The 22978-nt window shown below is 42.2% G+C and overlaps 1 protein-coding gene and 1 non-coding gene across 3 annotated transcripts in view; both read right to left on the bottom strand.

Moving 5' to 3' along the window:
- Nucleotides 1-10173: 10173 nt before the first annotated feature.
- Nucleotides 10174-22978, bottom strand: part of Gabrr1 (gamma-aminobutyric acid type A receptor subunit rho1) — a 40992-nt gene continuing 28187 nt past the window's right edge. For both annotated transcript variants that reach the window (XM_020173704.2, XM_020173705.2), the window contains 6 exons: nucleotides 21861-22084; nucleotides 19141-19223; nucleotides 16285-16425; nucleotides 13968-14120; nucleotides 12460-12656; nucleotides 10174-10915 (listed from right to left, as the gene is read on the bottom strand). In XM_020173704.2, coding sequence (XP_020029293.1) covers nucleotides 10622-10915; nucleotides 12460-12656; nucleotides 13968-14120; nucleotides 16285-16425; nucleotides 19141-19223; nucleotides 21861-22084 — 1092 coding nt within the window. In that variant the 3' untranslated portion in view covers nucleotides 10174-10621. The remainder of the gene's footprint in view (nucleotides 10916-12459; nucleotides 12657-13967; nucleotides 14121-16284; nucleotides 16426-19140; nucleotides 19224-21860; nucleotides 22085-22978) is intronic.
- On the bottom strand, nucleotides 11614-11801 carry LOC141415794 (U2 spliceosomal RNA). The gene has a single exon (XR_012440760.1). It is a non-coding gene; the product is annotated as a U2 spliceosomal RNA (small nuclear RNA).

Here is a 22978-nt window from a genome sequence, read left to right as displayed (position 1 = left end):
AGGCCCGTGCATTTAAGGTTTGGTCACCATCCTGTAGCACTATTGGGAAATGATGGACCCTTTAGGAAGTAGAACCCCTTCAGAGGAAGTTAAACCACTGGGGCATGCCTTTGAATGGGATATTGGGACCTTGGTCCCTTCCTGCCTGTCTCTTCTGCTTCCTGATTGCTATAAGATAAATAGACCTCCACGTGCTCCCAATGTGATGTTCTGTGCTCACAGACCCAAGTAAGAGAGCCACGCCATCCCAGATTAAAACTATGAACCAAAATAAACCTTTTCCCTTCTTAAGTTGATTATTTCAGGCATTTTGTCATAGTGATGGAAAGCTAATCCCTTCATTTAAAAAATAATTGTCTTTATCTTCAGATATAAGTGTACTTATTATAGTCCTGCATAAACATCCAGCTTTTACCCACATAATCTTAAAAAAATAAATTGAATTCATCAATGGCCACAACAATGTCTACTCAATGGAAACAAAGATTATAAAAAATACCTACATTGTTGTTCATTTGAAAAACAATACTGCGCATCTTCCAGGTCTGGGCACTGGAGAGGCACAGCTTAACCCACTTTTTCCTGCCCTCGGGGCTCTCTAGGTTAGCTTCTGATCTATAGACATGAAAACATGTAACTCATAATTATTTACAATGCAGTATAATAAACCTATAATAGAAGCATGAAGAAAGCACTTTGAGAATGCATAGGATAGGAAAAGTAAATTAGGGAAGGATCTGAGGTGAGAGAACTAGCAACTAAGCAAGCTTTTGCCAGGCTGGCAAATGCTTTTGCTTGGGAAGACAAAAGAAGTAGCTTGCACAAAGGCACAGGGCTAGGTGGGTCCTTGTTTTCAATATGGCATATATACACAGTGGAGGAGTATTCAGCCACAAGGAAAAACAAAATTCTGCAGGAAGAAGAATGGCGCTGGTGATCATCATGTTAAGATCCAGACATAGTGCGTGTTTTCTCTCATTTACAGAATCCAGATTTAAAAAAAGGAAAAAGACATAAAAGTACAAGAGGAACTATTTGAGAAGAGGAAGGAGATCAGAGGGACGGAGGAGAGACAAAAGCGGATAATAGGGGTGAGGGTGGATATGATCAAAATACAATACATACATGTATGGCAATGTCACAATGGAACCCATTATTTCATTTAATTAGTATAAGCTAATAAAATAATGAGAAAGCTTGTTTTCACTTACCTCCATGTCACAACCATATTTACTACTTTTAATACTACATCTTGGGCTGTCTACCCACATCGCCAAAGAAACATTTTCTGTATATTTCAAAAGTGTGTCTTAACGTTGAACTGCTCACTGAATTTGTATTATTATTTTGGTGGTACTGGAGTTTGAACTCAGGGCCTTGCCCTTGCTAGGCAGTTGCTCTGCCACTTGATCCTCACTCTAAAGGATCCCTCTGGTTCTGGCCATTGTTGCACTCAGGGTAGACTAGCAGGAAAATTCAGCCTGGCTCTGGTTACTAATTTCTTCAAGTTTCCTGAAGGGCCAGTAACCTGCTCTGTGCACTTTTGCAAGTCTATATTAATATAGGTGGAGAGGTGTTTGGCATTAGCTCTCCTGTAAATTTAGAATTGAGACAGGTCATTTTGATGAGCCCTGTAGTTCTTTATTTGTTTGGCAATACTGAGGATTGAACCCAGAGCTTTGTCCTTAACAAGCTCTCTACCCCTGAGCTGTATCCAAATCCTTGTTTTTTGAGACAGGTCTCTTACATAGCTTAGGCTGGCCTTGAACTTGCCGTCCTCTTGACTGACTGAAGAAGCTTTCTGCTTTTTTTTTTTTTTTTCTTTGTAGTGCTAGGAGTCAATCCCAAATCCTTGTACATGCTATACTAGGCAAGCACCTCCATTGAGCTACATCCCTAACCCCAAGCCCTGGAAGTATGAGGTCAATAAGCTTGGAGCAGAGCATGTACGAGCAGAGGACGATCTTGATAGCATGATGCAGTCACATAGCAAGAAGTGAAGAGAGATGCTATACTGCCTAGAAAGAGAAGCTAATGTGAGATCTTCCCAGTTTTCACAAGGCCTAGCAGTACTTCCCTTTATTCTGCTCCCTTCTGTTTCTTTCTTAAGATAGTTTGAATTGGTTATTGTTGCTTATTATCAAATATATTTGGCCTTCCATATTCATAGGTTCTACATGTATGGATTCAGTCAACTTTGAATCAAAACTAATCAGGAAGAAACACATTTGTGGTGAACATGTACATTTTTCTGGTCATTATTCCCTAAACAATATCGTATAACAGCTATATGTCATTTACATTGTGTTAGGTATTACCTCTAGGTAATCTAGGGGTGACAAGGTACACAGGAGAAAGTGTATAAGTCATTTGCAGACAAAATACTATGCCATATTGCATAAGGGATGAGCATCTTTGGACTTAGGGACAAATTTCAAATATTTGAATTTTGGGGTGTCTCAGAGCCCCCCAAATTGGTTCTTAGACCAATCCCTAATGGATACTAGGAGACAACTGTATCACTAAATTATGATTTAATATGCATTTCTGTTATTAGAGTCTTGGAAAGCGAGGAACCTAGAATTACACTATTGTAACAAAAAAAGAATATAGATTTCAACATCTATACATTCATTGTTAATGTAAAGAAATAGTCTAGAGTGACAAGAATATATACCTTAGAGTACTCATCAAAATCCTTTTTTTTTTTTAATTTGGTGGCATTGGAGTTTGAACTCAGGGCTTCATGCTTGCTAGGCAGGCACTCTACCACTTGAGCCACTCCACCAGCCCTTTTTTTGTGATGGGTTTTTTCGAGATAGGGTCTTGTGAACCATTTGCCCAGGACTGACTTCAAACCTTGATTCCCCTGATCTCTGCCTCCTGAGTTATTTAGGATTAAAGGTGTGAGCCACCAGCACCCAGCCTTCCACAATTCTATTTTTATCCAATCTTAGGGAAAAGGCTGAGTGTAATGGTCAGTGTCTATAATTCCAGCAATTGGGCAGCAAAGTCAGAGGCAGGAGGATCGCAAGTTGGAGGCCAGCCTGGGCTACCTGGCAAGATCTTATCTCAAAACAGCAATGAAAACAAAAAACAGTATTGGGAAAAGATTGACCTGTACATCTGTAGTATGTAATGATTTTAATGGCTGCAAAATATCATGGGAAATGTAGTGGAAAAATAGAACCAACTTCAATTAGTACATAAAATATGACAGCAGCTATGTAAAAATCTGTAGATAAAAAGAGAAATAATACTGGTTGCTGCTGGCTATTAGGATTTTGAATGAATTTTTTCTGCTTTTTGTAAGTTGAATTTTACAAACAATTCTTCCCTCCACAAAAAGGGGGTGGGGAGGAAAGCAGAAAGAAATCCATCTCTCAAATCAGCACTTTAATCCCAAGTAATCAGAATTAAAAAAAAAATTTTAACCTGACTGAGCTTTGTGGTGGAGGATTATTTTAAAAATATTCCTGGACTGGGGGGGACATCATGGCTCAAGTGACAGAGCACCTGCCTAGCAAGTTTGAAGCTCTGAGTTCAAACCCCAGTACCACCAAAAGATGCTCCTGAACAAGCATTTCTTTGCATTTTTACACTGGGTTTGGTGCTGCACACTTTAGAGGGGTTCTTTAGCAACTTCTTTGAGGTTACTAAATCAGCTATAGCTCTTACCTCAGTGCCTGGCATGCGTCGTAAGCACTCAATATTGAGTATGTTGTCGAATGTTTAAATGTGGCATGCACTCTTTGTGAGTGATACTCAGGTGTATGATTCTGAAAACCTAGTTCAGAGCTTGGCTCACTTGAATGCGCATTGAAATCACTCTGGAATATCTTGTAAATCACAGGTTCTCATTGAGCAGATCTGAGATTCTGCTTTTCTCCTATGTTTTGGAATTGTGTTCATCCCTAGGTAATGCAGCGCTACTCTGGAGCTACTTTAAGTTACAAGGATCTAATTGTATTTCTCCAAATTAAACTTAGGTGCATAAGGGCAGGGGATGGACCTCAGTGAGAGTGCTTGCCTAGCATTTGCAAGGCCCTGGATTCCATTCCCATCACCATAAGAATGAAAGAAAACTCAGCAGAGAGTGGAGGCCACTAGTGAGACACTGTCTCAATAAACAAAAGTAAACACACACACACACAAACAAAAGACACAGGCGCAGTGATGACACAAAAGTGGAAATCCAACTTGAGAAATGCCATGGAATTAAATCCTGTTGTGGAACAGTACAACAAAATGGGAAAATGGTTCAGATTGCTGTATTTCAATCTTTAATTTTTAGGTGAAGGGACCAGATACATTTGGGTATAATCTTACCATTTTTCACAACTAAGGACCATTTCATGAAAACTTAACTCTGGGGAAGGGCAAAGCCAGCAACAATATAGCTAGCTTCATATTTTATTGAGTTGTTGTGGTAGTATTTTGAAGAGAAGCCCTGACATTAAAATTGATTTTTCAATAAGGATAGTTATGTGCAATGCATAGCATGAAAATCATGCCAATTTTTGATGAAGATTGAGAAATTTTCAGAGAGCATTTTTTTTCTCATCATGCTTGAACAGTCTCTCTGGGAATACCATTAAATTGGGCAATAAAAGTTGATTGCTTTTCAGTCGAAGGCCTACGAGAGGGAGAAACCCCTGGAAAATTACAAATGGAGTTCTGAATGAAATTTAAAATTAGGTCTTTGTAAGGGGAGATCTTGGCACCATAGCCAGTAAAATTTCCTAAAGCAAACTTTGCCTCTATTTAGTCATTACCTAAATATTTCCATTGACTTTTCAACCTGTAAAATGTTCTTTTCTCTTTGGAACCCATCATTTTTAGGGACAGTGCTTTGCAATTACATTCATCTAAGTTCTACATTGCAACAAAAAATTAAATTTAAGAGCTGGGGATGCAGCCCAGTGGTAGAGCAATTGCCTAGTATGTATGAGGCCCTAGGCAACAAACAAATAAATGTTAAATTCAAGATTATAAGGACTGGTGATATGATTCAAGTGGTAAAGCACCTTCCTAGCAAGTGTGAGGCCCTGAGTTAAAACCCCAGTACTGCCAAAAAAATTAAGATTATATTTTATATTTGTTGCCATTACCTTTTATCTTGGTTTAGTAGGTTTTCCCCCCAGTGTTAATGATCACTTTTGGAAAGTCAAAATTTTAAATCAAAGGAAATGGTTGGAATTTGGAGTGTTTTGCTTTTTTTTTTCCATCTTTTTTATTTTTATGTATTTTTTGGTGGTCCTGAGGATTAAACTCAGGGCCTTACACTTGCTAGGCAGGTACTTTACCACTTGTGCCACCAGTCCAATCTGTCTTATTTTTACTTGTCAGAATAAACTAGACCTATAAAAGGTTAAAAGGGCTTTTATTTATTGAAGAATCACAAAATTTGGATAGATACATGAGAGTATAATCTACAAAATGCCACAGCAATGATTCAAATGAGCATACCAGTCAAACCACTGAGCATTAGATAGGCTTAAAGATTTGTTTTGTTTTGTTTTGTGATATTGGGGTTTAAGACTTAAAGATATTATCTCTGTTTTATCCTGCAGTCATTAGAATTATATGTAACTCTCATCAGGCCTGAAAAATGGAAGGTTTTTATTTGTTTGTTTGCTTGCTTGTTTGTTTTATCTTTCTCAACTAGGTTTAAGATTTTCATTGAGAGATTTTACTTAATTTTATTCTTTTACTTCATTAGCTTCTTAGTCCAAGTCTCTTAGTGTGCATTCTTCAGTGCATTATGAAATGAGAGGTTTCTGTATTTGAAGGTTGAGGCCTTTGGTACAAAGTACACTCTTTTAAACAGAAGATGGACATTTGCAAATCATGAAAAATGGAAAGACTAAAAACTTCTTCGTTTTCTGCTTCCTATTATAGATGCAAAGTATAGTTGGATAGTTGAACACCTCTTAAGTTAATCTCACTTCAGCAGGATTTGATTCTCGAGGAGACACAGTTACCTCATCAGTTCTCATGGTCAATGTCTGCTTGCCAGTCAGGTCCCCTACAAACACTTGATTTTTGTTGTTGTTGTGTTTTTGTTGTTTTGTTTTGTTTTTTGGTGGTGGTTGTTTTTGGCAGTTCTGGAGTTTGAACTCAGAGCCTTGGACTTGCTAGGCAGGTACTCTACTACTTGGGCCACACCCCCAGCCCCAAGCATGTTTTTCACAATAGCATCCAAGTGTGTACTGGTTATAAATGCTGCTTGAAGAATCCACTAAATTCTCCAGTATATAAATTATTTTTTAAGTAAACCAGTGGGCACTTACGAAATACTTTGTTCTCAAGAAGAGTAAACTTGTCTTCTTTCACACAAAGGTACTCCTACTAGAAATAATTGAAAGAAAATAGATTAAAAGTAAATTTAGAAAATGGAACTGAAAACTTAGAGCATCCGCTCATTTTGAGAATTATGATAATGCTCATGTGAGCTAACTGGTATTCCTCTAAAATTCTTGATGTGTGCATCCGTTATGTACTCACTACTATAGGCACCAGAACTTCCCATATATAGCAACCCCTGAAATGTAGTTGTTACAATGCATTTGTTTCTTAATAATTTCAAAATGAAATTGTACATTCTGTACATAGATTCTGTAATTGTTGTGGTTGCATCCACACACACACAGTAGTGGGCTCCGTGATTGAAACTCACAAGTTCAGGTTCCTAGAGGTAGAATGCAGGTACAAGGCTGGAGTACGTCAGGGACTGCACTGTCAAAAACTCATCCAAAAAAACTGATGGCTTGGAAATTTAAAAAAAGTAAACTGGACCTTCAGCACAGAAGTTTAAGAAACACCAGTCTAGAACATTGTCTAGTTATATAATAAATACTCAGTATTACTTAGTGAGTGAACAAGAAGGTGACATTCCTTACGAATATTTCTTTATGCTTAGGTATTGTGTTTGACTGTTGACTTATCCAATTTATTCCCCCAATACTGGGGACTGAACTCAGGGCCCTGCTCGCTAGGCCAAATCCCAGTCCTTCTTCATTTTTTTTTTTTTTTTGAGGTACTGGAGTTTGAGCTCAGGGACAGTCCTTTTGCTTTAGTTTGTTTCTGAGATAGGGTTTTGTAATAACTTTGCCTGGGTTGGCCTTAAACCTTGATCCTTCTCCCTCCATCTCTGGAGTAGCTGGGACAGGACAGCATGTGCCCTGCATGTCCAGTTCTTATCTATTATCTGTAATAAAGTGAATAGACATTGGATTAGGAGTCCTTCACTGACTAAGCTTGTTATCTATCTGTCAGTCAGCTTTTCTCAATCTCATTCAAGTTTGAATGGGACAGTGAGTATCAAGTGCTTTTTGTAAAACTGAGTTTAAAATGTTAGTTTTCATCATTAGTAGCATAAAACATTCTCTCTCAAGTCTAACATCACCAAACTTCTCTATAAAATATGAATTATGAATAATCTAAAGACTATTGATTAGGAATATATTACACAGGAAGAAACTATTGCCAGTAAGCAAAAGGTGGTTTGAGGAGTCTTTGCTCCTGTTTCCTGCATGAGGAACAGGAAATACTTCCCTCTCTTTTCTCCCCCTCTTCCTCTCCTAATAAACTTTACTGTTACTTTTACTAAGAAAAAAAAAATGTGGTTTGACTAAAACCCTAGTTCTCTGCTGGCTAATACTTCTGCACACCATTATGTCCTCATCATATGTAACCATGATGGGAGACCCTCAGAATCCAGAAATCCCTTTGATTTTAAATCTTTAAAAAATTTATTCACTATGGCCATTTGGCACTTGCCTATCAACAAGAAAATATTATTAACCAAATTTTCCTGTGTCTACCAGTAAAAGTTTATTAAGTACTGTCGTTGCCCGCAGATGGGATGAGGTTTTCTCCAAAATTATCTACCCATCAGAAAAGAGAGAATTGCTTTGTATTTGGGTTCTCACAAAGCCATATTACGGAGCTCTCTGAATTACATATGTTTGGAAGCAAAATGCTGCCTCAAGAAAACATTAGCATGAAAATTATCTTAAACAATGTTTTTAGATGCTCGTAAAGCTCTAATTGCTAGAAGAGGTAACAAAGAAGTTTAATATGAACTTAATAATTTATTCCTGACAATCATTAGTGTGGCTATTAATGTTAATAAGCTTTTTAAAAACAATATGTTGTACAGGTCAAGAGGAAACATCTCTAGATGCAGTAGATGTACTACTGTGCAAATGGATAGTTTCTCAGGCATCTGTTATGGGATGAATTATGTCCCCCTACCCCCAACATTTTTTTGTTGAAGTCCTAATTCCTAATGTGACTGTGTTTGGAGACAGGGCCTTAAAAGATTTAAAGTTAAATGAGGTCATTGAGATGAACCCTAAGCTAATTTCACTAGAGAAAATAGGAGATTTGGGCACAGATGGGTACAGAGGAAAGACCATATGGGAACATAGCAAGAGGGCTATTGCAAGGCAGGAAGAGAGGCCTCTGCAGAAACCACATCTACTGTCACCTTGACCTTGGATTTCAGCCTCCAGAACTGTGAGAAAATAAATTTCTGTTGTCTAACCCACCTAGCCTGTGGTACTATGCTATGGAAGGTCTAACAGACTAACAGAGCATCTACACGCCAGCTCAAATGGTGTATTGTCACAAACAAGGTATTGGGAAGTTCAGCTGGCATGTCCTGGGAAACTTCTAGATGACTCAATGGCCCTAGTGATGAGGAAGAACAGTGGCACCAACATTCATGAGAAGTTTGAAATTGTTTCATAAGAATGGAAAAAGTGATGTCTTAAAAATATTTTTAATCAAAGTATTTTCAATTATTTCATCTAAGTTTACTACTTGAGTTTGCCAAAAGAACTTCTTTTGATGAGTTTTTGTTGGGGGAAATGGGAATTTGCTTTGTAATGAGAAATTATGCAAATACAGTAAGCCCACCTTATTCACAGATTTATCACACAGTTTTGACAAAGCCTGGTCAAAAAAAAAAAATCAGTACATTTTAAAAACCAGAAGAAACTTCAGAGTCAAATATTTTTTAATTCCTGCACACTTTCCTCAGCTCAGTGGACACAGGGAAGCTCTCAGTCATCCTGTGTTATGGTCAGTTGTGCTCAAATCTTTGTGTGATCTGCTGTTTCCCTGAGCCTTAATTTTATGAAAACCTGCCTCCCCCAAAGCAAATGACGCCCACAAAGCTAGGTAAAGGTTAATGTGCTTAATTGAAGTGGTAGAGTGAAAATTTGAGATTTGTTAAAAGGCAGCATATCTTTAGTAGAAAATGGGCAGGGCTATGGAAAAATGAATCAAGCATCCACAGTACAGCACTAAACTCAAGGGTGGTCACCTTGGAACCACAGACCTGCAGATACCAAGTGTCTACTGTAGGGTAATTTCCAAGTTAGAATAAAGTACATTCCTGCATATGCTACTATTTAGTGTTGATGCTCAGTCAAGTTAACTTTGAAATGAAACTGACATTATCATGTATAGAATTCACTTTAATAAAGTGAGTTTTAAGTATGACAGTATTTACTGTTTGGGTAAATTCAGTTAGGGTTCATCTCTAGAATTTATAGACATACACATTAAGAACTCTTTTAAAATAATAAATATAATTAAAACCTCTGGCCTGACATCCGTTGTCACTGGCCATCCTTCTGCCTGGCATAGGGGCTGCCAGTGTGACAGTATGACAACTGTTTTCTGGTTCACAGAAAATTCTGGCATTCACCGAGGACAAATGCAGATGTCTAGTGATGGTTTTCCATTTCTTTTGCTTTTTGATGTTCTTTCTCTCTTAAGAAGCTATATGAGTATTTCTCATTCTCATGAGTTATCAATAGTCCCAAATTATGCATTTTCTTGAAATGTTTATGTTCCAACGTTCCTCTGTAATGACATCACAATACTGGTATATACCTCTTCCTTGGAGCATGTATCTCCAAGGCAGAAATCTATGTACAGTGATTATAGAACACTAGTAATCTATGACAGAATACACAAAATGCAGGCTTGTACCGTTCCCTTCAAAGATTCACCACCAGAGAGAAATTTGTAGAAAATCAGAAGAAATTTCACCAATGTAAGAACTTTTCTTATAAAGAGGTGAAACCTCATGAACTGCAGCTTGTAAATAAAAATAATATGAATACTATTGCCTTTTATTAAACATGAGGAGATAAAAGTAAGTAACAGGCTATCAACTGAAGCATGAGTTTCTGTCCACTGGTTATTTAGATGCATGTAGGTTCCATGCAAATGATGCGTCCCAGTTCCACCTAGACCAGAGAATACAGGGCTCGCATGAATCATTATTCATGGATGTGAATAAAGAGGTTGAAGCACAGAATGCCACAGCACTGTTGCTATGCTTTCCCAGGAATCTGGGTATCAGACTAACATCAGTTGCTATAGCGACATACTCCTACAGTACCTAGTATAATGCTGGGTATACAACAGATGCTTGGTAAGTGCAAAATGTGTGTTATCAGTGTAACTTTGGAAAACTGGACAAGGGATGGCGGAAACAGGTGGGTACTTGGGCTTTTTTTAGGCATAAATTCTTTTTATCAGACAGGTATTGCTGCAGTGCATGCTGTTAATGATGCGAGACTTACAGAATCACAGGTGTCTACGAGAAGACAGACCAGTATATTAAGTTGAAGAATATGTACGCGGCTGGGAAAATGATCCTGGAGTATTTATCGATGGCGTGGGTGTTGATCCGCATGCTAACGTAGCTGTTCCGCTGGCTTTTCCTCTGCGGGGAGCTCCTCTCCGAGGCCAAGGTCAGCTGCACCATCATGCGGTCGGGCTTCTCTCCGTTCTCCGCCATGTAGTTGCCCAGGTCGTTCACCTCGCCATCGCTGTAGCTGCCGTCCAGCATCACGGCGCGGGCCTGGGGTAACCCGCAGGTGCAGGGAAGCTGCGGACACACAGGGGCGAGCTCAGCGCTTCCCCGGGAAGCCCAGGCCCTGCCTTTCTGTAGCGTCTTTTATTCCCGGTTGGGGGAAAGGTAGGAAAATAATGATGGTGTCACTGTGGGCATCCTAAAATACAGCTGGGAATATGCTGCTCTGGCCGGGCGTTGGCTCAGCACCGGCAAGGCCCAGGGTCCAATCCAGCACCACAATCAATCAGTTTAAAAATCCTAAAATAGCAGGTATCCATTTTTGTTGAACCAGAGTCTCCATATTGGGCTGGGGCTGGGGCTCAAGTGGTAGAGTGCCTGCCTAGCAAGTGTGAGGGTCCTGAGTTCAAACCCCAGTAAGGCAAAAATATAAAAAGTCTGCATACTGACTCTAAGGAAACAGCACAATGTCACACCAGAGACCCACAAGATTGTTCATGGCTAGATAAATCACCCTACCGCCCTCCCTTTTTTTGAGATGGGGTCTTGCTATGAAGCCCAGGCTGGCCTCAACTTTCCCATTCTCTGTCTCAGCCTCCCAAATGCTGAGATTACAGACATGTGTTACCATGCCAGGCACCAAGCCCTTAATAAAAGGGTTTTACAGATCACATTATTGTATGTGTTTGTGTTTGTCCTGAGGGCAGGAATGGGAAGGTGGGCATTGTGGAAACAGATTGCTACTATATGGTTAGGATTTGTTTGTTTGTTTGTTTTGGTGCACTGTTCCTGGAGGTACTGCAATCCAGACCAATAAGTGGAGTGGACAGAGAAAGCTCCTATTCCATCTCCTTTCTCCAAAAATCCATTTAATATATTTTCCTCAGGTAGAGGCCATATCAGTATTAAACTGATAAGAACAGATACTACATTGATCTTAGCCAAAAGGCCAAGAAACAATCTGTTTTTTTTTTTTTTTTTAATTAAAAAGATCCCTGACTAGCTTTACCAAAATCAAACCTATCAACAAAACTAAATTCTGGAATCTGGAATTTGATAGGAAAGTATACCAATGTCTACTACTAAATATCTAAAATTCTGGAGGAGATAACCACTGAATTGTGGCCTGGAGGGAGAAAGGAAAGGTGGGAGGAAAGAAAACTGAGAAATGATGGGAGGCTGGTGTCACATACGAAGGACCATTCCTAGAATGGAGGATGTCTGTCCCTGGAGGGCTCCCTCATTCCATTCTGTATTCATAAATAACTTGTTCCATAATATTAAATTGCTATTTAGTTTTGCTTTTGAGATTCTCTCACTGAACTCTGAACACGGTCAAGATGAAAGGACTGTGTCTTAGTTAAGTTTGTTTATCGGCTCCTGGTAAATGGCCGGTGCTGCATAAATGTTTCCACCGATGAAAGATGTAACCCAGGGTAAATTTCACACTGTTGGAACATACATCATTCTGTTTGCTCTTGGCAATAACCTTGGGAAGTAGGCAGATGACACCATCTGTAAAATGGCCACGTTTTTACAGACAGGGTCAGACCTGCCACAGCCCCAGAACGAGAACAGGCTGCGTCGGGCCCAGGCTCCTCACACCACGGTTCAGTCACCTTCTCCCGCAGCTTCCGCCCCTTCCGCTCCTGCACCGTGGTCAGGTAGTTAACGGCCGCGTACTCCAGCACTGAGAGGAACACGAACACGAAGCTGACCCAGAGGTAGATGTCCACGGCCTTGATGTAGGACACGCGGGGCATGGACGCGTTCACGCCCGTGATGATGGTGGACATGGTCAGCACTGTCGTGATGCCTGCGACAAACGCTGAGTGAGAAGCATGCGCGCGTCTTTCACCCAATACAGGATGATTTTGTGCCTCTGATTCCTCCTGACAGTTCCTTTGGACCTCCACCCGCCCCTCTGTGTAGCAAACACCTCCTCATCTTTCAAGATTTAGCTTTTAGCAAGCTTTCCTGGTCCCCTTCTGTAGACCCTGTATCGCCATCATAGCATTGAGTCACCTTATCTTTCTGCAGAGAACCCCAGACATTTTGCTTCAAGACAATAAACATTTCAATTGTTTATAGAAAAGAGATTGATATATAGGCAGGTATATATATATATTTCTTGTAACTGCCCAATTAAGGGGGGAAAAAAAGGGCCCAAAGTTTATGTTAATATTTGTGTCCTCGCTGCTATGGAACCCTGTGGCCCTGGGCCTGTCTTAGCTGTTGGGTACCTCTGGCAACCACCCCCACAGTGCACTGGACTGCCCAACCAGCAATGGTGACTTGAGGACTGACAGTCAATTTTACCAAGGATGATGGAGTTTACTTCATTTTTAGGAGACAGATTTTAAAACCATAATGTCTATTTATTTAGCACAGTACATGTTGGAGTTACAGAACACCTATTAGAACACAGAGCATCTGTCTGTGGAAATTTGCCCAGGATTTCAAATTAAGCTCAGAACATTTGCTTGGCAAACATTAAATCACAGGGGATTGGGGTCACCCTTAGGGCCAGCTCCAATCTATTTCCACTGAAGCCTGGTGGGTCACACTCTCCCTTGCAGACCCTGAACCATCTGAGCAGAAGCAGTGTGTGTAAGTGGGCACAATACTCAAAGTTAGAAAGAGAGTTGATGCAACTCGCCGTTGATGGAAGACTTGAGATTCTCACTCCAGAGTAAGTACAAGAATTGCTGGGAGAGCTTGTTAGAAATGCAGTTTCGTGGTCCTCGCTCATAAGTTTGATTCTTCAGATAGGATAAGACCTATTTAGCAATTTTCATCAGAGATTCTGTCATGAAGATCCCTTGGGTCAACTTTTGAGAAACGCTGTTATAAAATATGATACCTTATACAGACGATCAGAGAAAGCACCCAAAGACCAGGAGCTTCCAACCTAGGACACAGATCTATAAAAAACTAAAGGTGGACTCTTCAGATGGACACTAGGAGGCACCTGGAAATTGTTCTGCTGTGCAACTATGCAATTTTCCATGCGAACACTATTTTCAAGTTAGGATGCCAAAAAGAGTATAGGACCAATTTGAAAAGAATGGTTTTATCTGAAAGGAATGAATTACCTTTATTTTTAGTTGCTTGGAATGTTCCTTACCTAAGGGCACTCTGGCAGGCACAGCTCTGTGGTCTATCCAGAAGGACACCCAGGACAACATGACCATCAGGGTGGCAGGGAAATAGGTTTGGAGCAAGAAGAAGAAGATGTGTCGACGCAGAGTGAAATTAATGTAGAGACGATTGTACCAGCCTGGGCGATGCAAGGAAGAAAAGAGAACACAATTCATCCATTCAGCTGCTTCATAAAACAAATTTTATTCAGGGAATCATAAATGTCTTCTATATTCCACTAGAACCATACCATACCTTTATAGGGTGGAAGTGAGAAAAAACTAGGGAACACAGCTATATGTTAACCCACACCACCTGAGGGAATCCATCTCAAGAACTCTTTGGCTACCCCCCTAAACTCAAAGGGAACTCCTTGAGAAAGTCATTTAAATTCTTGTTAGGGCTCAGTAGCCTCACCACTCATCACCTGGGACTTATTAGAGACCCAGACTCTTGGGCTGGGGATGCAGCTCAGTGACAAGAGTGCTTACCTAGAGTGCACAAGGCCTGGGTTTGATTCTAGGTTCCATTGTGGCTCAGACACTTGAGCCGTAGCTCCTCTGTTTAGCACTGGTCCCCACATGACTCATACACATGTCAAAGTTTGAGAAGCACTGATTTAAATAGCCCCTTTTGGGGAGGATGCATTTTAAATCAGGATGTAAAATTAAACACAAGATTGAATTTGGACACAGAGTGAATGATCCTTGATCCAGCTATGCTTTGCTCTACCCTTTGTGTTAGTTACAAGGAGAAAGTGAGCAAGGAGGAGGTGAAGGGAAAGAGAGGGTGATGGAAAGAATGGAAAAGGCTGGAAAGCAGGAGATGCCTAGGACTGAGAACAAAGGAGAACCAGCAGGACAACTCTAGAGTTGGCATCCTGGGTAATTATAGTGCATGAGACATGCCTCTTGGTACCAGCAAGGGATTGGGGAGGGGCAAAAGAACCAAGATCTGAGGGTGAGGAATACAGGGGATGTGCTGGGCTGCCACCCTCTGGAACAAAATGGTGCTTTCACAGATGAAAGATTATGGTGTACTGAAAAGGTGACACTTCCATGCATTGCCATGACAAAATACCTGGGAAAACCAGCTCCAGGGAGGAATTATTTATTTTGGCTCACAGTTTCAGAGGTTTCAGCCCACCATGGCAGGGAGGATGTGGCAGAACAGCACAGATCACATCATGGCAGCAGGAAGCAGAGATGCCCGCTCTGGCTGACTTTCTATTTTCCGTTCTATTCCATCCCTGTAGGCTCCAGTCTACGGGGTGGTGCTGCCCACATTCAGGGCAAGTTGGCCCCCCACTTAGTTAATCCTGTCTGGAAATGTCCTCACAGATGCACCCAAAGGTGTGCTTTACTAATCTGCTAGGTGCTGCTCAATCCAAACAAGTTGACAGTCATGATTAACCTCATATGCAGCCGATCCTACAGTTTTAGCCACAGAAACCTCTTGAAGATTTGAGCAAAACCATCCTGCAAGGTGATGGGTCAAAACGGAGGCAAGAATGAAGTGTTAACCTCAGCTTTAAGGGGCACAGGCCCTCAGAGCACGGCCCCAGGCTATGGGAAGGCAAGGCTGGCCAGACCCCAGTACACAAACAAACAAGAGACAGCACACCAAAACTAAATTTGCTTCTTGCTGTAGAGGAGGAGTTCTGGGGAGCATTTTGAGACAAGGTGAAGCTGGCAATGTGACTTCTCAAATAAACCTACTCATGTGGCTTATGTTTGAGTCTTACTAATACTTCCTAGGTTATCACTCTCCCCTCCCCCCCCCTTTTTTTGGCAGCACTGGAGTTTGAACTCAGGGACTCACACTAGCTAGGCAGGCACTCTATCACTTGAGCCACTCCGCCAGCAAGGTTATCACTTTTGATGCATTGGTGGTATCAAAAAATCACCTCCAGAGTCTGGAGGTATGGCTCAAGTTTCTGCCTAGCCAGTACAAGGCCCTGAGTTGAAACCACAGTATTGAAAAAAAAAATCACCTTCAAAGCAGGCATGATAGTACATACATGAAATCCCAGCACTGGGGAGTGTGAGGTAGGATTGTGAGTTCAAGGCCAGGCTGGGTTACTCTAAAAGACCCTGTCTTGAAAACCAGCTAACAAGACAAAGAAATTCCCTCCACCCAGTGCTTGCCTCTCACTAGACTCCACTAGGACTCCAGTCTTTGGTTTCAAATACAAATAACACAGGCTCTGCTCCCTTGACACCCAAGGCACACCTTTCCTAAATAGAGGGTGAACCACTACGGCCATGCTAAAGTCTCCAGACACAGCCTGCACCCACGCTCACCTGTGCTGCTGTAGAAGGCTAGTTTAGTGGTGGTATGGAATTCTTGGATGAGGAACTGAGAGAGTGAGATCCGCTCATCTGTCTTCAAGGAGTCATTGCCTTTTTTCCAGTAGAGCATGAGGTCATCTTCCGTGTAAGCATCTAGAAAGAGGGAGGAGGCAGCCATGACAGACCTGCACGCCAGGCAAGGTGGAAGCTATGTATCCTGAATTTTCACACACAAGCTGTTGGGATTGTGTTCAGACAGTCTGAGTAAACAAACTAAGGTTTCAACAAAGCACAAAAAACACCAAATCTAATTCTCCCCAGTATTCATCAGAGCAAAGCCCTCAGCTTAAAGGATCAAGATTCCTGAAAAAAGGACTCATCCCACAACCCAGCCTGCCATTATTAGGTTAAACCAAATGACATGTGGCTTTGTTGTTGTTGTTTTTGTTTTGTTTTGTTGCAGTGCTGAAGATCAAACCCAGGGCCTTGTATATACTAGGTAAGTGATTTACTGCCGAACTACATCCAAGCCCCAACACTGCTATTTTTTTGTAGATCGGAAATAGTTAATACCAGCAAGATTTCACATGGTTTAGCCTTATTAGCCAGGGCTCAGTTAGCTTTTTTCTTTCTTCTTTCTAAGTGTAATGATTCATCCATTAATAACAAGTACTTTTAAACACTATCAGATAATAAGGACTGCATTCTAGCAAGAGAGGATCCCTGAAGAAATGGGGGCAGAGCAAAACCTTTCTGTAAGTCTCCATCTGTGCCCACCTACTCAGGGTAAAGTGGAAATAAGTCCAAGATCATCATCTTCTCTGGAGGCACCACTTCCCTCATCCCTACCCCTTCAGGTGAGCCCACTTCTTAGTCAAGTTGCACAAACCCACCTGCTACCTGCACAGAACTGAGGTGAAACCTAACAGAGTTGCCCACCTGCACATCATTCTTTCTGGGGCTCCTTAGTCCTTGACCTGTGTAGGGGATGGTAGACTCCATGCGTCAGCATGGCTAGTGTACCCAGTTATTCAATCAGACTTCACAGAAGTCTGTGAAGGTACTTTGTAGATGGGACTAGCATTTACAACAGTGACCTTTAAGTAAAGAAAATTATCCTGAGTAATCTGGGTGGGACTGAGCCAGGCAGGTGGAGGCCCTAAGCAGAATGGAAGTTTTCTGGAAGAACTTCCATTTGTGGACTGTGGCCAAGAGTTCTCAGCCTGCCCAAGAGTTCCCCGCCTGCCCTCCTGATGGCCACTACTGCAGACAGAGGAGAAGGGAATACCCACGATGCCTGAGTCACATTGAAATACATCCAGTATAGCCTACTGGTACTGTTTGTCTGGTGGAACCCTGCCTGAAGAAGCTGAGTTACAGATGAAAGTGAAGCCACCTGGCTATACTAGGCTAACAAGACTCTGGAGCCCATGAACTTGGTATTCTAGCCTGGCTCTGCCACTCAACTGTGTGCCCAAAGCAAGTGACATCCCTCCATAGAACGTGGAGACTGTAACACTATTGCAGGGATCTTGCGAAGGTTGATGATGACGCAGCGAGTAGTCCTGGGTTTTACCACCCCCTTCTCCACATTCAGTGTCCTACAGAGCTCTCCAGTTGTTCCCTGCTGTGTGTGGTGTTGCCATCCCCATACTCCTGGCCCCAGATGTTTGGAGCCAGGGCCACTTGGCCCACCACCATAAGCTCAGGCCAGTTTACAAAGGTGCCCTGGACCCGTGAGAGTCCGCAGTGGAACTCTGACACTGCAGGAAGGCCAGTAGTGTGTGGGCTGGAGTCCTAGGGGACTCTGCCCAACAGGAAGGGAGCCGATGTGTGGAGAAGTAGGGACAGGGCTGCTAGCTTGGCCAAGGCGCCTCAGCCTGGGCTCGTCCTGGGGCCTGGTTTTCATATTTGTTGTTATTTTATTGTGGTAGAATATCTGTAACTTAAAATTTATCATCTTAGTCATTTTTAGTGTACAGTTCAGTTCCTAACTATATTCATGTTGTGTAACCATCACCACAGGCCCTGCTCGTCCTCCCATGCGCCCAGTAAGCAATCGCTCCCCTATCTACCGCCCCCCCCACACCTCTGGCAGCCACTAATCTACTTTCCATGATTTTGACTAAATGGAATTGCACAGTATTTGTCTTTTTATGTCTGACTTCTTTTACCTAGCGTATTAGCCACAAGGTTCATCCATGTTGGAGCATGTGTCAGAGCTTCCTTGCTTCTAAGGGGAAATAATATTCCATGTGTGCGTGTATATAGCACATTTTACGTGTCTGCTCATCCGTCAGAGGACACTTGGGTTGCATTCACATTTTAGCCATTGTGCGTGGCACTGCTGTGAACGTGGGTGTAACAGTACATCTTCAAGACTCTACTTTCAGTTCTTTCCAGGATACGCCCAAATTGACCACATGGTAATGTGATGTCTGGCATTTTGAGGAACAGCCATTCTGTTCTCCACAGCACCTGCATCATCTCACACGCCTTGCCACGGTGCATGAGGGTTCCAAGTTCTCCACGTCCTCACCAACACTATTCTCTGTTAGTAGCCATTTACTGACTATGAGGGTAACTCTGAAGTTGTGATTTGTATTTCTCTAATGGTTAGTAGTGGCTCTGGGAGCTATGTGAAAACTCCTGTTTCCATAGAACAAGGTTTAAAAGCATTGCTGAGGGTATGAGAAAGATCAATTATAGGAGGAGATTTTTAGTCCAAATTTGTACCTGATTTTAAAATTTCACTAGACTTAGCCTCAGTGCAATTACTTTAAAGACAGTCACATGTGAGGAGCACACTGTTGCTACTCAGAGTGACACATAAGAGCTGGGTGCTGACTCTGGGCACAGGCTACTCACAGCTTTCAATTTCCAGTGAGCACGTTTGGGTGTCCAGGGGAAAGCGGCTGAAGTCCATGTTGCACATGGCAGTCACTGTCACCCTAGAAATGAAGGCAAAATCCAGGTTTTCAGAGCCTACAAGCACAATGTGATAAGAAAAACACGAAAAGCCCCTGCCTCCTTCCAACACAACAGCTGCCTCCTTCTATAATTCATAAGCGGCGTGTGAGGATTTAGTAAGCGGCTTCTGAGTGATATCCTCATTGGAGTGCTCTTAGGTATTTATGCTTAACCTGAGGATCCTGGTGAGGCAAGGAGAACGTCTCTGCTAACTAACATCTTAGCACATCTGATGGTCTCAATGTAAACATGTGAAGTAAGAACTCCTGTCCTATGGCCGCTTAAAAGAAGTTTAGGAGCTGGATGTGGTGGCATACACCTGCAATCCCAGCACTCAGTTTGCTGAAGCAGGAGAATAGAGAGTTCAAGGCCAACCTGGGTTAGGAGCATATGTTGTTCTACTGTTTTGGATAAATTCAAGTTCTTCCGTTCTTGTATTGATTTTATTGATATTTGCTATCACTTAGGCTGGTTGCCAGTTTTGGCAACGTTGATATTTTTATGTTGAGAGGAGTATCTACTGGTGGGCACAGATGTTTTGTGGAGAATCCGTGGAGATCAAAGCAATGGAAAACCACTGAGAGTTCTACAGCACTAACACGCAAGCCCTGGCTAACATAAAATGGTTCTGCTTCAGCGTTCACCCAAGAAAACAGGTTTCTGCATTAGAAGGCAAATAAGAACAGATTGCTAGCCTGAGTGGGGGGTTTCACGGCACACATGGTTAGTAACTGTGGCTGGTGCTGAATGGACCTATATTTCCCTCAACCACACAAGATGGCACATGCATAAACTGTAGAAGTGACACGGAAAATTCATGGCCCAAAAGAAAAAACCTCGCTACTGAAATCAGGGCTTGGTTATTGTTTTCTTGATAATGTAGACTAAGAAAACAGATTAAATCTAAAAGTGTGTTGTATTTAATGCCATTGCGTGGACTTATTCTCCTGATATTTGAAAGCTGACACCCAATTCAACAAAGAAGTTGCTCATATCTTTGATAAGTGAATGATTTCACTTTTGTCTTACTAACATGAACGAAAATATCAAGCAATACTTATCAAATCTATGTCATTTGTTATCATGTAAGCCAGCAAATGCTTGCAAACATTTACTCATAGCCTGACTTTGTAGAACTATTGTCAGTGATAGAATTTAAAAACTGGTAGTATTTTCACAATAAAAAAATAAGAAATCATGCTCAAGTTATAAGAAATTTATAAAAATAGTATTATATATTTTATAGCATTTGTAAATCGTGAGCTATACATCCCTTACTTTAGTAATGTTTATAATGAACTTAAGTGTGTACCTTCCCCCCAGACAACCAGGGGTTCACCTGAACACCAATGGTCACGTGTATTAGGTCTGGGTCTCGTGGTGCCATGGGTTGGATTGTTTTGTTCATGAATTTTGAACCTAAAGACTCCTTGAAATGAAGTATCTCAGAGCCTCAGAAATCAGGGTTCCAGGGAGAACCAGCCCAACATGGCTTGGGGACAGAATTGTATGTCTTGAATGCTTTCTATGAGCAAGGCTATTGTAAGCCTTGGAGATGAAAATCCCATAACCCCACTCTCAGTCTGGTACTTCATTGTGGAGATCCAAGCCAGGATGAGAATTAAGGAATCATTACAAATATTCCTTTGGGGGGTTAGGGACAGAAATTCAGCCTCAACATCTCTGGCTCTAAAGATTCACTGTGCACCTATCCAAGGACCCTCTTCTTAGACACTGGTGTGTGGATACATTTATCTTTTCCATTCATCTCATGAACCACAGTGAAGTCTGTAAACCAAAATACACCATCCTTGCTGGCATGAGAGGAGTAAGTCATGGCAAACAACCTTGTCCCTTCCTTGTGAGGGCTTTAGCTCATCTATACACCCAGCCCCCACCAGTGATGTGACTACTGTAAGTTTCTAAAGCTGGCCGTGCACTAAATGTCACACTGTGCACAGGGATGAGGGAGAGCTTCTGTACACATTGCTCCAGGAGTAATTAAACACTTCTAAGGCATGTGAGCTCCTGAGAAGATTTTATCTTTGGTTGGTTGGTTGGTTTTGGTCTTGGGATAAAACTCAGGGCCTTGAGCAAGCTAAGCAAGCAAGCACTCTATCACTTGAGTCATTCTCCATCCCTTTTGCTTTTAGTTTGTTTTTCAGATAGGGTCTTTGTGCGTTTGTCTTTTTTTTTTTTTTTTTGCAGTACTGGAGTTTGAACTCTAGTACTCTACCACCTAAGTTATTCTGCCAGCAGGGTCTTTGCTTTTGCCTGGGCCCACCTTGAACCTTGATCCTCCTACCTCTGCCTCCTGAGTAGCTGGGATTACAGATGTGCACCACCATACACACTAGAGTTTATTATTATTATTATTATTATTATTATTATTATTATTATTGGCAGTACTGGGGTTTGAACTTAGGGTCTTCAGCTTGCTAGGCAGGCACTCTAAAACTTGAGCATTTCTACCTATGCATAAAGCTATTTTTCCTTGATGCTGACAGGTTTGGCAGCTGCTGAAAAGTTAGAAGTTAGATACTCAGAGCCCCAAAGCACACTGGCTATAGTGAAACCAGTGCATGTCTTGGCCACAGAGGGACCTGTGCCCTTCCCACCTGAGGCTGTAGAGGACTTTCCCATCAGGCTGGACCCGCAGCATCACGTTGTCTGTGGTGGTGTCATGGATGAAGGAGCGCTTGGAGTGGACAAAAAACATGTCGGGGACCCAGATCTTCTTCACCAGCCGCCCATCAAATGTCATGCTCAGGTTGTTGGTGCTCGGAAAAGACAGTCGCTCATCTTTCCAGTAGTGCCTCAGGTACAGGGTCATCGTGAAGTCCTAGGGACAAGGCACAGGGAACCCCACACACTGGGGTCAGATTCTGCACTCCTGGGGATCCATCCCCACTGGAGACTGAAACTAAGCCAAGAGGGGCCTGGCTTCTAGTCCCTGGGGTTTGCCCCTGGAGGTGGACAAGAACAATGCTGGGGGAATTCAGCAAGGGGCCTGTAGCAGGTGGTGTGTCCAAACCTCATCCCATCCCCAGCATTCATCTCTGCACTAGGAGCCTGCTGCCACCCACACCTATGACTCCAGCTGAAAGTGCCAGAGAGTTAGTGCCTGTGAGTCCTGGCCAGGGAGGATGGTAGGGTGGCGGTGGGGAAACAGGCTGGCAACCTTGCCCTCTGTTGTCCTAATCCTGAGCTGTGTGCTTGGCCCATTCCTAGAAAAGCCAGTGGGACAAGGGCTGTTGCAGCGGCTGGGTTGAGAACATGGTCCTTTTGCTGCCTTCCCTTCCCTGTTTCACTGTCCCACTCTGTTCTGGTGTTCCCCAAGATCACATCCCTTATGCTACAATGCTTGTCTCAGGTCTGCTTCTTAGGGGACCCAAACCTAGAAAATGTCCTAAAAAGTCCTATACATTAAGTGCTGTAGCATGTTCTGGTTTCTTTTTTACTGCACCAGAGAAAGACAGAGACAGAAACACAGGGACAGAGAAAAAGAAGGATAGAAGAAAGGAAGGAAGGTAGGGAGGGAGGGAGGAGGGAAGGAAGGAAGGAAAGAGGGACGCTCTTGCTGTGTCTACATTTCAGAGCCAGACAGACTGCAGGATAAGATGTGTCTGGCTCCTCGGTGGTCAGACCCTGCGGTTTCCATGGGAGAGCCTTTGCCCTTCCCAGAGAATGCAACCTGGCAGTGAGGTCCTGGCAGGATGGAGGAGGAGAGGAAGAT

The sequence above is a fragment of the Castor canadensis genome, chromosome 1, assembly GCF_047511655.1.
Source record: "Castor canadensis chromosome 1, mCasCan1.hap1v2, whole genome shotgun sequence".
In the NCBI taxonomy this organism is placed as follows: domain Eukaryota; kingdom Metazoa; phylum Chordata; class Mammalia; order Rodentia; family Castoridae; genus Castor; species Castor canadensis.
The sequence above is the reverse complement of the archived record's forward strand: the minus strand, read 5'-3'. Positions and strand labels throughout refer to the sequence as shown.